The sequence below is a fragment of the Natrix helvetica genome, assembly GCF_964273705.1.
Source record: "Natrix helvetica genome assembly, chromosome: 9".
Classification (NCBI taxonomy): domain Eukaryota; kingdom Metazoa; phylum Chordata; class Lepidosauria; order Squamata; family Natricidae; genus Natrix; species Natrix helvetica.
The window spans coordinates 14,295,608-14,310,266 of record NC_138560.1 but is presented as its reverse complement, the minus strand read 5'-3'; the positions used below and the strand labels follow the sequence as shown (position 1 = coordinate 14,310,266).

The 14,659-nt window shown below is 46.8% G+C and overlaps 1 protein-coding gene across 3 annotated transcripts in view; it reads right to left on the bottom strand.

Annotated features, from left to right (window-relative positions):
* The window catches only part of CD164L2 (CD164 molecule like 2), a gene marked incomplete at its 3' end in the record, with an annotated part of 37,125 nt that overhangs the window by 4,912 nt on the left and 17,554 nt on the right, over window positions 1-14,659 (bottom strand). For 2 of the 3 annotated variants that reach the window (XM_081962798.1, XM_081962797.1), the window contains exon 5: window positions 3,411-3,573. In XM_081962798.1, the coding sequence (XP_081818924.1) occupies window positions 3,411-3,573 (163 nt within the window). Of the gene's footprint in view, window positions 1-3,406; window positions 3,574-14,659 lie in introns of those variants that run through there. The other variant, XM_081962799.1, reaches the window with a different exon arrangement.

Here is a 14,659-nt window from a genome sequence, read left to right as displayed (position 1 = left end):
TCACATGACCCCGAGACATGGCAACCGTCATAAAAATGAGTTGGCTGTTAAGCATCCATACTTGCTCATGTGACCATAGGGATGCTGCAACCATAGTAAGCATGATGTAAGCGACGTACCTTCAGACAGTCACTAAATGAATGGTTGTAAGTCAAGGACTTCCTGCATTTTCTAAGCAAATAAGAACATAGGTCGATCTCAATTCAATAAACAAAGAGATAACTTTTCCATAGCTATAATCACTGCAGGAACAGGGAGATGATCAATTTTTTTAATTTAGGGTAAATATTAAGGAGTTAAGACAGGAGAAGACATTGAAATAACAGATCGAGTTTACTCTGTTAGTTTGAAAAGAGTAAGTTAAAATTCCAGAAGGTAAAAGGAGACAGAGAGTGGAGGACTATAAGTTTCCCTTATCTGTGAAAGGAGAAAAAGAGTTCTTAAGTGGTCACATTTTAGGGAATACAGAATAACAAGAGTTGGAAGGGACCTTGGAGGTCTTCTAGTCCAACCCCCTACTTAGGCAGGAAACCCTACACCACTTCAGACAAATGGTTATCCAATCTCTTCTTAAAAACTTCCAATGTTGGATCATTTACAACTTCTGGAGGCAAGTTGTTCCACTGATTAATTGTTCTCACTGTCAGGAAATTTCTCCTTAGTTCTAAATTGCTTCTCTCCTTGATTAGTTTCCACCCATTGCTTCTTGTCCTGCCCTCAGGTGCTTTGGAGAATAGATTGACTCCCTCATCTTTGTGGCAGCTTCTCAAATATTGGAACACTGCTATCCTGTCACCCCTAGTCCTTCTTTTCATTAAAATAGACATACCCAGTTCCTGCAACCGTTCTTCATATGTTTTAGCTTCCAGTCCCCTAATCCTCTTTGTTGCTCTTCTCTGCACTCTTTCTAGAGTCTCAACATCTTTTTTACATCGTGGTGACCAAAACTGGATGCAGCGTTCCAGGTATGGCCTTACCAAGGCATTATAAAGTGGTATTAACAAGGAAGATTGTTAGAATTATTCCCCCCCCCCCTCCTTCATTTTATAGTTTAAGGATTAATATTAAATTTGTGAAATATTTGCCCTCTGTAGGGTTTGAAGAACAGGACAATCACCCTTTCTCTCGGAATATGAATGATCTCGAGTCATAGCGGAAGACATCTCTGATGCTCCAGAAATGATTGGACTTCAGCATCCATCATGGCTGCCCATGGTTAATCCAACAGAATCCAACCACCAACTCTGGAGAGAAACCTTCCCTTATTGTTGGATTACCTTATCTACTGTGAAGGGTAGAACTAGGACAGGTTGGGATGTTCCCTAATCATTCATCCTATGCCGCTAGTTAGTTAGCTTCCTTCCCACAGGAGCGTCAGACAAAGTCCTTCTGAGGTAAGCCTGCGATGATTCAACGTTTGATTAAGCTCAAACGGTCCATGTGCCTCATTTAGAAAGTGGAGGAGATTTCCGTATGGCCACAATCGTGCCAGTTAGTGATGAAGGGTTTCAGTGTCCAGAATTATTTTTGCTGGGCTGCCTAGACAGCAAAGTCACCCGCTTAAGGAGGGCGGTAGGGAAGAGCAGCAAAGACGAACATTAAAAGCAAAACGAATCAGGAGTCAAGGTTGGGGGAGAAATAATGACACTGCCTTATCTTGCTGCAAATCCCTTCCCTGGACCAAATTCGTGGCCGGCTCATCCTTTCACTCAGGTTTAAAAAGCAAAGGACACCATTACCTACAACTGCATCGCTAAGCAAGGAGATTCTTATTATTATTTTTAAGTCAGCTTTCCCAGCTTGGTGCTGTTTCTTGAGAATTGGAGGGCAAGGCTCACAATTCCCAACCAACGTTTGTGCACTCTTGACCTGCTGGAAATTGTAGGAAGCTGACAATGGGATGTCTGTCGTTGGAAAAGGTGTGTGGGGAGTGGGTGGGTGTTGAGTGGATTTTAAAGGTGAGGACGAGCTGGGAGGCTTCCAACCAGTAGATGACTCCCTTCTTACCCTTAGAGGGCAGATTCTGTGCAGCTGGAATTTATCCCTACACTAGCCGATAACCTGGGTATTTATTTATAGGGGGAAATGTCCGGACCAAATGTAATTTCTAATGCTGGATTTTCCCCCTTACCAGAAGCAGCCACCTTGTGGAGTACTTTGAAGCTGTTACCATGGCAACTCCATTGCACTGTACAGTAGAAGTCATTTGAAGGCACAACAGGCTGTATCGTAACAGAACACACACCCCGAGGGGTGTTAGGGGTGTCTTGCCCCCACAGTATTTTTCTCCAAAGAATATGTCATCTGTGTACCAAGGTTTTTTTGGGCATGAACAGACCCAGAACAGGTAGTCCTCGACTTATGACCACCATTGAGACCAAAATTTCAACTGCTAAGCAACCCAACTATTAAGTGAGCTTTGCCCCATTTTGCAACCTTTCTTGCCACCATTGTTAAGCCAATCACCGCAGTGGTTAAGCTAGTAGCCCAGTTGGTAAGTGAATCTGACTTCCCCATTGACTTTGCTTGTCACAAGGCCACAAAAGGAGATCACAGGACCCTAGGATTCTGCAACTGTCATAAATATGAGCCAGTTGCCTCATAAGCGGCCTGAGTTTTGATCGCGTGACCATGAGGATGTTACAAGGGTCGTGAAAAGCAGCCATAAGTCACTTTTTCCGGTGGTGTCGTAACTTCGAACAGTCATTAAATGAAAGGTTGTAAGTCGAGGAGTACCCGTAATGGGGAAATGCTGGCCGGAGAAGGAAGCGAAGAGAATGAAATTGCTTGTGGGAATAAAGAGAAGGAAAAGAAAGTTTGCCAAGTAAGAACATCCCGCTACCCAGGGGTGAAATGCTACCGGTTCGGCCGAACCAGTAGTAAAAAATGCTACCGGTTTGCCCGAACCAATAGTAAAAAAATGCTACTGGTTCAGGCAAACCAGTAGTTCTGACAAACAGCTGTGCAACAATCAGCTGCGCCGCGTGATTAGGAATCTCATGGCACAACCGATCGTTGCACTGCTGATCATCAGAACTACTGGTTTTCTAGAACCGGTAGCACATTTTTTACTACCGGTTCAGGCGAACCGTGCACATGCGCACGCAAAGCAAACCAGTAGCAGACTTCAGAGCCTTTCACCCCTGCCCCTACACCCCCCACCCCCAATTTCTGTGCTTAGAGAACTGGAGCTGATTTGCCTCATTTTGGTCTCTCTATCCTAAGGCAGCAGTTGTGTTAAAAACTGGCCTCAGCAGCCATTTGGTCCCTGTTCAGCTCAGACACACAATGGCGGCTTCTCCAAAAGAAAGCCTGACCTCCCCGATTCTGAAACCTGGTTAGTTGAAAAGCCTAGCAGCTCCTTTTCTGGCGCTACCTTAGCAACCCCCGGGGGTCCCTAGGAAACTTACAGCGTCTGATAGGTGTTGTCCTTCGAGCGGAGGAACTTCAGAACAAAGAAGGCAACAGCTTGGATGCTGAGCACCAGGACGATCCCTCCAATGAAGCTGGAAGAGTCGAAGCCGGGTGTGTAGAACTCGGGTGGGAGGGTTTCTGGTGAGCCGGTGGTCGAGCCTAGAGAGAACCAAGACAAGGGACTGAGAAGAAACAAGACAAGGAAGCTCATTTTGGACTTTACCCCAAACTTTATTGCAGACGCTGGGTGGAAATGATGGGAGATGAAATATCCGTTTGCTTTCAAGGACATGAAAACATGGGAAGTTTAGATTAGATTGGGTTGGATCGGACTGGACTGGACTAGACTAGATTAGATTGAGTTGGATCGGACTGGACTAGACTAGATTAGATTAGATTGGGTTGGATCAGACTGGACTAGACTAGACTAGATTAGATTAGATTGAGTTGGATCGGACTGGACTAGACTAGATTAGATTAGACTAGACTAGATTAGATTAGATTAGATTGAGTTGGATTGGACTGGACTAGACTAGACTAGATTAGATTAAATTGGGTTGGATCGGACTGGACTAGACTAGACTAGATTAGATTAGATTGGGTTGGATCGGACTGGACTAGACTAGATTAGATTGGGTTGGATCGGACTAGACTAGATTAGATTGAGTTGGATCGGACTGGACTAGACTAGATTAGATTAGATTGGGTTGGATCAGACTGGACTAGACTAGATTAGATTAGATTAGATTAGATTAGATTGGGTTGGATCGGACTGGACTAGATTAGATTAGATTGGGTTGGATCAGACTGGACTAGACTAGATTAGATTGGGTTGGATCAGACTGGACTAGACTAGATTAGATTAATAATAATAATAATAATAATAATAATAATAATAATAATAATAATAATAATAATAATAATAATAATAATAATAATAAAATTTATTTCTAAGCCGCACCCTCTCCCGAAGGACTCGGGGCGGCGTACAACAAAACACATAGGAACAATACGAAAAATACACAAACAACTAAACGAATACATATACATAGAGGAGGAAGGAAGATGAGTAAGAATAGTTAAAACACAATTTAAAATCCCCTAATAAAATTCCCAAAGTCGCAGAATTAAAAAACCCGTCAGGAGCAGTGTGAACGAACTATGATTGAGCCAGGCCAGCTACTTGAAATAGGTGGGTCTTGAGCTTAATCCGGAAGGAGCGGAGGTCAGAGGTAGTCCTAATATCCGGAGGAAGGTCATTCCACAGGGCTGGGCCCGCAACAGAGAAGGCTCTACTCCTAGACGCCGCCCCCCGACATTGTCTGGTGGACGGCACCTGGAGGAGTCCCTCTCTGTGCGAGCGAATTGGGTTGGATCGGACTGGACTGGACTAGACTAGATTAGATTGAGTTGGATCGGACTGGACTAGACTAGACTAGATTAGATTGAGTTGGATCGGACTGGACTAGACTAGATTAGATTTGGTTGGATAGGACTGGACTAGATTAGATTAGATTAACAGAGTTGGAAGGGACCTTGTACTGTAGGTCTTCCAGCCCAACCCCCGCCCAAGCAGGAGACCCTACACCATTTCTGACAAATGGCCATCCAGTCTCCTTTTGAAAGCCTCCAATGATGAATCTCCCACAACTTCCCACAACTTCCAAAGGCAACTTCTGTTCCATGGGTTGATTGCTCTCACTGTCAGAAAGTTCTTCCTTATTTCCAGGCTGAATCTCTCCTTGTTCAGTTTCCGTCCATTATTCCTCGTGTGGCCTTCAGGTGCTTTGAAAAATAGCTTGACCCCACCCCCCTCTCTGTGGCAGCCCCTGCAAATATTGGAAGACTGCTAACCTGTCTCCCCTGGTCCTTCTCTTCACTAGATTAGCCATGCCCAGTTCCTGCAACCATTCATCGGGTGTTTTAGTCTCCAGTCTCCTAATCATCTTGGTTGACATCCAGGTTGGAAGAGGTTATGGACTTCATTGTTTAGGGTTATTTTTTCTGCTTAAACCCACATCTGAACTGGACATCATGGCAAGCTAAACCCTGATAAAGAGATATACGTTCATATTGCAGGTTGTGGAGAATTTCTGATTGTGTTTTGGTGACTTGTTAACCCCTGGACCTCCTGTCCCTGCAGTTTTCTGGGCAAGGTTGTTCAAAAATGGGTTACCCTTGCCTCCTTCCTATGGCTGTAAAAAAAAGGGACTGGCCCACTTATCCTTGTGCCCAAGGCAGGATTAGAACTCACACTGTAGAGTTTCCTGTTTAGGCAGGGGGTTGGACTAGAAGACCTCCAAGGTCCCTTCCAACTCTGTTATTCTGTATTCTGTCTCCTGGCTTCTAGCCTGATGCCTTTGCCACTACACCAGCGTGGCTCTTGAGTACCGGAGTTCATATCGTCTAGCAAATCCGATTCCACATCTGTACTTTGAAAGAATATGGACATGGAAGTGTTGGACAGCATCCAGTTTCAAATCAAGGGAGAAAATCCTCCTTCCTACCAAAGTCTATATTAGCACTGATGGAAACGGTTGGATACTCAGAAGCTGCTAGATCTCAGTCTGGGTGAGATCCGAGACCCATCAACATATACACTATATTGCCAAAAGTATTCGCTCACCCATCCAAATAATCAGAATCAGTTGTGAGCAAATACTTTGGGCAATATCGTGTACCTTACATTGCAAGCTGCGTACACCTTTGTACACCCCCCCCAACATGCACTGATGCTGTTACCTAGTTGGGTAATGAAATATCTGCAGGAAAGCAAGCAAGCCTAGAGAGTGCCAAGGATCCCACAATTCATCCTTGAGCCACAAATATTCTCTTCTATTGGTCCAAGCAAAGTTTACTCTCTCTCCTCTCCCTCCCCTCTCTTCTCCTGCCCTCCCCTCCCTTCCCCTCTCCTCTCGTGATCCTTCCCTTCCTCTTGCCTCCCCTTCCCTCTTGTAATTCCTCCCCTTTCCTCTTTCCTCTCCTCACCTCTTGCAACTCCTTTTCTTTCCTCTCTTCTCTCCTCCCCCTCCCTTCCCATGCCCTCTCACTATCCCCCTTTCATCTCCACTCCCCTTCCCTCTTGCAACCCATCTCTTTTCCTCTCCTCTCTTCCCTTCCCCTCCTCTCCCCTCTTACAACCCTCCCCTCCTCTTTCCTTTCTCCTCTCCTCCCTTCCCCTCTTGCAACCCCTTTCCCCTCCCCTCTCCTCCCTTCCCACCTCTCCTCCTCTTACCACCCCTCCCCTCCTCTTGCCTCTCCCCTCTCTTCCCCTTTTGCCAGCCCTCTTCTTTCTCCTCTCCTCTCCTCCCTTCTGCTCTTGCAACTCCTCTTTCCCCTCTCCTCCCCTCCCCTTTCCTTTCTCCTCCTCCCTTCCCCTCTCCTCCCTTCTCCTCTTGCAACTCCGCTTCTTTCCTCTCTCCTCCCCCTCCCTTCCTCTCCCCTCCCCTCTTGCCACCCTCTCCTCCTCCCCTCCCCTCTCCCTTCATTTCCTTGGAGAACAGAGACTGATTTCAAAACATCTCTTCCCTTTTCCTCCCAGGCATATTTTGCCCCAGAGTGAAGACGAATGCCAATAAACAGGATGGCTGACAGGGATTTCACAAGGGTGCAGCAACATCCTCTGGATGGGCCAGAGCTTCTCTGAACAGATTCAGTGCTGGAGTCTCAGGACTAAGGTGCCTGCGTATGTATCAGCTGTTCATGCTATGCGCCTCCTGTCTCTCTCGGGGCCTTTGCACCCGGGATTGCTTTGTTGTTTCAAATGAAAGCCGCACCTGTTGTTCTCATTACGTGCCCAGGAGCTGAGCTGATGGATTGCCACTTCCGTTCCAGGGAATGTGGACTCACGGGACTCAAAGGAGGTTTTTCCCTTGAAACACAGCAGCTCTGAGAGCTTGCAGGCAGCTTCTGCGGTTTTTCTCTCTTCCCTCTTATCGTTAAAGGTAAAGGTTCCCCTCGCACATATGTGCTAGTCATTCCCGACTCTAAGGGCCGGTGCTCATCTCCGCTTCAAAGCTGAGGAACGAGCACTGTCTGAAAATGTCTCTGTGGTCATGTGGCCGGCATGACTAAATGCCGAAGGCGCACAGAACGCTGTTACCTTCCCACCAAAGGTGGTCCCTATTTTTCTACTTGCATTTTTTTACGTGCTTTCGAACTACAAGGTTGGCAGAAGCTGGGACAAGTAACGGGAGCTCGCTCCATTACATGGCGTTAGGGATTCAAACTGCCGACCTTTCTGATCGACAAGCTGAGCATCTTAGCTACTGAGCCACCGCGTCCCTCTTCTCGTTTTATCTTATCCTCTCTTCTTGTTAGGATCCTATTAAATCTTAACCCCAAATGGGGACCCAGATTGTGGGGGGCAATAGGCTGACTGTAAACCACTTAGGAGGGCTTTTAAAGCAACGTGAAGCAGTATATAAATCTAAGTCCTATTTCTATCCAAGGTTCCTATTTTGAGTCTTGGGTGGGAGGACGGGGGAATCTTCTGAATCAGCAGCAAGTCCTTTTGAATGGAGGGCAGGCAGTCCTCGAGTCACGACGCCAAAGTTTATGTTGCTAATGGAAACATTTGCTAAGCGACTTTTACTCTATTTTATGACTTTTCTTGCCACACTTGTTAAGTGAATCGTTGCATGGGTTAAGTTAGTAACCTGGTCGGTAAGTGAATCTGGATTTCCCCATGGACTTTGGTGCTCCGAAATCCATAAACGTTGCAAAGGTCCAGTAGGCACCCATCATAAAGAGGCATCAGTGGCCAAGCATTTGAATTTTTATCCCCTGTGACCCTGGGGATGCTGCAACAGTCATGCCCTAGGCCATAGGTCACTTTTTTCAATGTCATTGTAACTTTGGTCACTAAATGAACTGTGGCAGTGGTGAGTTGCAGGCGGTACACCCCGGTACAGGCGTACCGGATCATGCCTGGAGCACTGAGTACCGTTCCGGTATGGTGATCCGGAGGGCCCGCCCGAGCTCCTTACCTGGGCTTTAAGCTTTTGCCGCTTCCATGCATGCGCATGGCACGTACGGCACCTGCACGACACTCCGCCGAGCAGCTGGAGCATCGCGGAGGTTTGCTGAAGCGTTGCAGGCAAGCATGACACATACGCATGCCACGCACATCCGTGTGGGAGATCCTGGGGCCGTTCCAACCATATCGGTTGGAACGGAATCCGGAACCCACCACTTAACTGTTGGAAAGTTGAGGACTGTGTACTTTTTTTCTGAACAATTACACAAGGAAGGAACAGAACAACAATTGGTGAGAAAGAAACGGGAGTTTATGGCAGAGGTCACCAACCTTTCAGACCTCAGGGACCACTACATTCATAAATTTTAAATCCCACAGACCACTAAGGTAATCTGCCTAAGGACTGGGTGGGCGTGGCCAACTCGATGTCACTCGCATTGAGGGCTCCCTCACTGGCCTCTACTCGCCCCTCCCCTCCCAGCCACTCCTCGCCTGCCCACCCGGGGTCCTTAGGGACCTAACAGGAAGCAGCTGTTGGACTTAAGCAGCCACCATGAGAAAGAGTTGGCAAAACAGCTGGCTCAGTTCAAATTGGATCTGACCGAGAAGGAGGCTCAGCAGAAGCACCTCACTGAGGACTACGAGCATAGGCTTTCCGAGCAGACCTGCAGGAGTGCAAGGCCAGGTACCGGTGCCTGGCAGCTCAGTTGGCTGAGATGGTCAGCCAGTTCCAGAACTTGATGTAATCCCACTGGAACGACGCCCTCCAGCAGCACTTCCCTCCAGCCTTCACCCAAATCCCTGCACCAGGAGGCTGAAGCAGACCCCAAGTCGGAATTTCTGCCCCCCTCCGACCTGCACAAAAAGACCCCGAAGGGGGAGGCTCTCTGCAGCAACACAAACGTTCATTGCACGTATCCGTCCCAGGGGCCGTAGTTTGAGGACCCCTGATTTAGTGCAATATAAAAAATTGCAAATAATTTTTCTGCGGACCATCAAAATTTTCTCACGGACCACCAGCTGGTGACCGTTGGTCTATAGAATCGTCTCAGGATTCTGCCACTTTATTCTGCTGAATGTGTCAGTCCAGAATGAAGCTGTTCTCCTAAGGAAGATTTGCCTTGAACGTCAAGCAAAGGCCTCGGAATCAGAGTGTGACAGCAGTTAGCTTATCTCATAAATCAACCTTCTCCAGACCAGCCACCTGCATGAGGCCTTCTGATTGATCTACCTGGCCTACCCAGGTGAATAATAAAAACACCTGAACAGCAGAGTGATTTGGCTACTACTTGCTATCTCCAACTGTAAGTAGGCGTCTATTTACTGATTTCTAAGATTACTACCTTTCTCCTTGCCAAACTGCAAATATATTACTACAAGAACATCTGCACCTGCTCCATTTCCCCCATGGTGGCTCATTAAAAATGTTTCCATGATCAGAGTCCTTGATTTACGACCACAATTGGGACCAAAATGTCCGTTGCTATTTACAACCTTTTTTTTGCTGCAGTCACCTTGGCTGTTAAGTGAAGCATATGGTGGTTAAGTGAATTTGGCCCCCTCCGTTGACTTTGCTCATTGGAAGCCGGCTAGAAAAGTCTCAAGTGGCAAACACGGGGTGCACTCCTGGGACAGTGCGACCATCATAAAGTACACGCCAGTTGCCAAACACCAGAATTTTGATTATGTGACTGTGAAGACACTGCAACAGTCATAACTACAAGGACTAATTGTAAGCCCCTTTTTTTCATTGCTGTTGGAATCTTGAAGGGTTGCTAAATGAACGACTGTAAGTCAGGGGCTACCTGTATTATAGTAACGATATGGATAGAAATGGCACTTAGACTTATATACCACTTCACAAGGTTTTACAGCCGTCTCTAAGCAGTTTACACAGTCAGCCTATTGCCCCCAACAATCTGGGTCCCCATTTTACTGACTTGGGAAGACTGGAAGGCTGAGCCAACCTTGAGCCTGGTGAGAGTCAAATTGCCAAATTGCAGGCAGCCGGCAGTCAGCAGAAGTAGCTGCAGTACTGCATTCTAACCACAGCACCACTGCAGCTCATCTCATCTCATCTTTTCTCCCTGTTACATATTCTAACAAACTGGTATATGCTTAAAACAGGACTCTCGAAACTTGGCCACTTTAAGACCTGTGGACTTCAACTCCCAGAATTCTTCAGTCAGTCTTGCTAAGGAGTCTACAAGTCTTAAAGTTGCCAAGTTTGAAGCCCCTTGGCCTAGAAGAATGTCAGGGTAGATATTTTCATGATTGGAAGAGACATGGCAACAAGGTCAACCAATGAAGAGACATGGCAACTGGGTCAGCCAATGAGGACTGTTTGGAAACTGAAACAGTATTTGCTATGTGAGCAACAGGGAGACAGCAAGGAGCCTGGGTGTGGCTTATCTGTAGAACTCTGAGTCTGTGCTGAACTCTAAACTAGTCTACTGCTCTGAACTGAAACTGAAACTGTTCTCTCCTCTGCCTGTGTTTGCTTGTATTTACTACCACGTTGGAACACCTACTTTTGGTATTGTATATTTACTTCATGTGTTATATTACCTATAAGAGAAGTTAATAAGAGAAGTTAATGAATCCTGCTGAATCAGTTACCTGTCTGTGCTTTCTGGATGTGATTGCTGCAACAAACTCTTGACAAAGAAGAGGGTAACTTTAAAGGAGGGACATCACGTCCTGCACTAGAGTGGAAGGACTTGAGTTTGTTAAGCCAAGAGAAGACAAACTTGGGTAAAGAGATTAAAAAAAACGTTTTCAACATTGCAATGTGCTGACGTGCAGAAGAATGGAACAGAGGTGTCTGTTTTGCTTCAGGAGAGGATAAGAAATAATGAGGTTGTCGGGAAGCCGATTTGGGGGAAACTTCAGGCGAAGCTTCCTAATTGACAGTGGAACGAGTACTCCAGAAGTCAGGATGACAGTGGAACTCATAAACTCTGGAGGGCGACTGGTCAGAGATTGTACAGCAGTGTCAGATGCAACATGGCCAAGGAGGGATTAGACCATTCATCCTTCCTCATCCAGTGCTCTCCAGATAGGCTGAGAAGGAAACCTTCCAGCCAACTGACTGCAAGTTGGCAGTTCAATGCACAGACCGCAGACTAAAGGCGGCTTGTGCCAGCGGCCTCCAAGCTACCTTTCAATCCCATTGTTCTCCTTCCTTCCCCTTCCCCTGTCCAGTATAAGTTAAATTAGGCCCATATGGAAGGAAGGCAAACACAGACTCACTCCTCCCCTGATGCCTCTCGCTATTTTCCCCTCCTGCTCTTCCAGCGGTTCAGATTCAGAGCGGTAAGCTCATTGGGGCTTTGAGATTTTGGTTTGTTTTGCTCGTTAAACTTCATAAACTGCCACATGCACCGATAGCACAGAGTAAATCATTCTTATTTTGGTAGGCAGGCGCTCACAATGCCCCCTCTGCTGCTGACTTCCATTATCTGTTTTCAGCAAAGGATCCCTTGGTGGCAGAGTTAACAAGCGAGAAGGGCCAACCAGCCCTTTTAAGCAGCAATTCTGGCTTCCTGGTAGTGGAAGAGATGCATCGGCCCCTCCAGCAGCCGAATCAGAGGAGGAGGCGTGGGAGTCAGGGTTAGCATCAAGGCAGCCTGAGAACTCTGACGGGGAAGAGGGAATGGAGCTGGCAGAGAGGGAGGGAGGGAGGGAGAGAGAGAGAGAGGTGGAGGCTCGGCCACCCATCAGCCTTGAGAGTCAACAGCCCCCAGGTCTGGAGGTGGCTGATGAGGAAGAGGAGGAACAGCTGGGTCTAGTGCCTGGTGCATGGATGCACAGAAGGCAGAGGAGAGGAGAGCAGTGGAAATCCGTGGGCTGATCCTTGGGACCATAGCTAGAGAAGCTCCACCAAAGCTCTGGGGATAAAAAGCAGGGGGCGGAGATGAATGGATGTGGCAGACAACTATTCATTGTCAGGCCTGCAGTTATATTCCTTTTAGGATCTTTGGCCTGCCACACTCTCTATTATTTTACTATGCTGTTTCATTAGTATAGTAATTGGGAGGGGGAATAGTAAGGAGTAGAATTGTAGAATGTGTTGTTGTCATTCCTTCCTAGAAGCCCAAGGTCATCTTTTGTCTCCGCACCTCTCCAACTGACCGGAACTAGATGGGTGGAAATGCCAGCTTGGCAGAGGAAGATTGGACCATGTGATGGACTTGGGGGTGTGGGAGCAAGATCATGAACTTTCAACTGGGTGGGAAACCCCAGAAGCTTTCAGATTCGGGATTCCACAGTTTGTGCCAACATGTCTGTCTTATTAAATTGGAACTTTAAGGATAGCTCTGCCTTGGGCTCTGATTTAATTCTGAATGATATTTGGAATGCTGACATTCATCTTCCGTCCGACTTGTTAGCCTGCATTGAGAGAAACTTTTTTGCCGGGGCTGCTGGCGCACCTAATAAAGGAATAATTGTTTTAAATACAGAAGGTTTGTCGTGTTTGGGGAGCTGCATCAGAACAAGATTAGATGATGCCAAAGGGGCCGATTGTGGAATTCCCTGGGCAAATCAACGCTTAGTTTTAAGAGCAAACGCTTCGGATGTTTTCCTTGCAAACTTCACCCGCCCCTCCCACTCTGGCCACCCACTCCACATGAGTCAACTCAGTTGCAACCCCAACACACGGTTAAAAGAAAACAGGCTTTTCCAGAAAGAGGTCCATCCTATATGGAGAGGCAGCAAAAAACAATGGCAACGGTAAAACGCCTAGGCGTGAAGGAAGGCTTCCAACAGGAAATGCAGAGGAAGAAGTGACACGGTTAGGACATGCCAGAGAGGCTGGCACGAGTGCCCCACCAAAGCTGCATCTTGTGCCCTGTTGAGATAAATGCACAGGCAATGGCCTATAGGGAGCCTCTGGCAGATCAATAATTCAGGAGGTTCTGGGATAGAGTTTCTCACTTTAATTAGCCCAAAGCTCCTTGCTGCCCGCGCTTCGTTGCGGCAGGAAGATTCATCCTCCAAGAGAGCACCCACCCCTGTTCGCACGCACGCATCCATCTCCTGCTGGCTTCTTTATTAAAGAGCCATTTCCTCTGGCCTGCCTTCTTAAGCTTTGCTACCCAAGCAGGGCAGGTCTGGCTGGAGCTTTCCAAGAGGAGAAGGGATCCTTTTTTATTATTAACTTAATTTCCACCTGCAGTTGGTGGGTGAAAGGCAGTAGGAGCCATGCAGGCTTGGTGCCATGACAAGCCTACGTGTCTTGAAAGCCACTGCGAGATAATCTTCCAAGCCAACGTTTGTAAGAGAGGGAATGGGCTCGGGGGCTGCTTCTCCGCTTCCCCATTCTCTCTCATATCCAGATTTTAACTGAAGTTAGAAATTTTAGGAAATGTCAAGAGTTGCCGAGAGACAGGTAGCATATACATAACGTCACAACAATAATACACACTGGCTGTGGTGGTCCCTGGGGGGTTATCAGCACGCTGAGAGCTATACCAAAAGCTCTGGGATGTGCAAAATCTGCACATTGAGAACATTTCCATCTGTCAATTGCACAGGGCTACACTGCTAGGATCCCCAAATATACTACACTGGTACATTATGATATTCTAGGTTCTTGGGAAGAACTCAATGCATAGGAAGGCCAACATCAGTTAAAGAACTGGCAGTTGTGATTTCAAATGGCTGTATATCTAGCTATCTATATAAAAATATCTCAGTGTGTTTGTATGTACGTATGTTCCAGCATAACTCTGGAATGCTTTGAGCAATTTTGACCAAACTTGGTACACAGATGACTTACTCTCTGGAAACAAATACTGTGGTGGTAAGACACCCCTAACGCCCCTCGGGGTGTGTGTTCTGTTAAGATACAGCCTGTTGTGCTGTAAAATGGCTTCTATTGCACAGCGCAGTGGAGTTGCTATGGTAACAGCTTCACAGTACTCCACAAGGGGGCTCCCTCTGGTAAGGGGGAAAATCCAACATTAGAAATTACATTTGGTCGGGACATTTTCAACATGGTGGTATCACTTTTCTTGACCCTTCTGGGGACACAGGGAAAACATGTTTAACTAATTTAATTGTCGCCGAAATCAGGGCTCAGGGAGAAGTTGCTCTTGCCATCGCCTCTTCAGGAATTGTGGTGACATTAACGGAAGGAGGGAGGACAGCCCATTCCATTGCCAATTATAATTCATTCCTTTTCCTGTCTAAAACAGGATTGGGATAAATAAATACCCAGGCAATGCTGGGTTATCAGCTATCATAATATAAAGAGTAGACTGT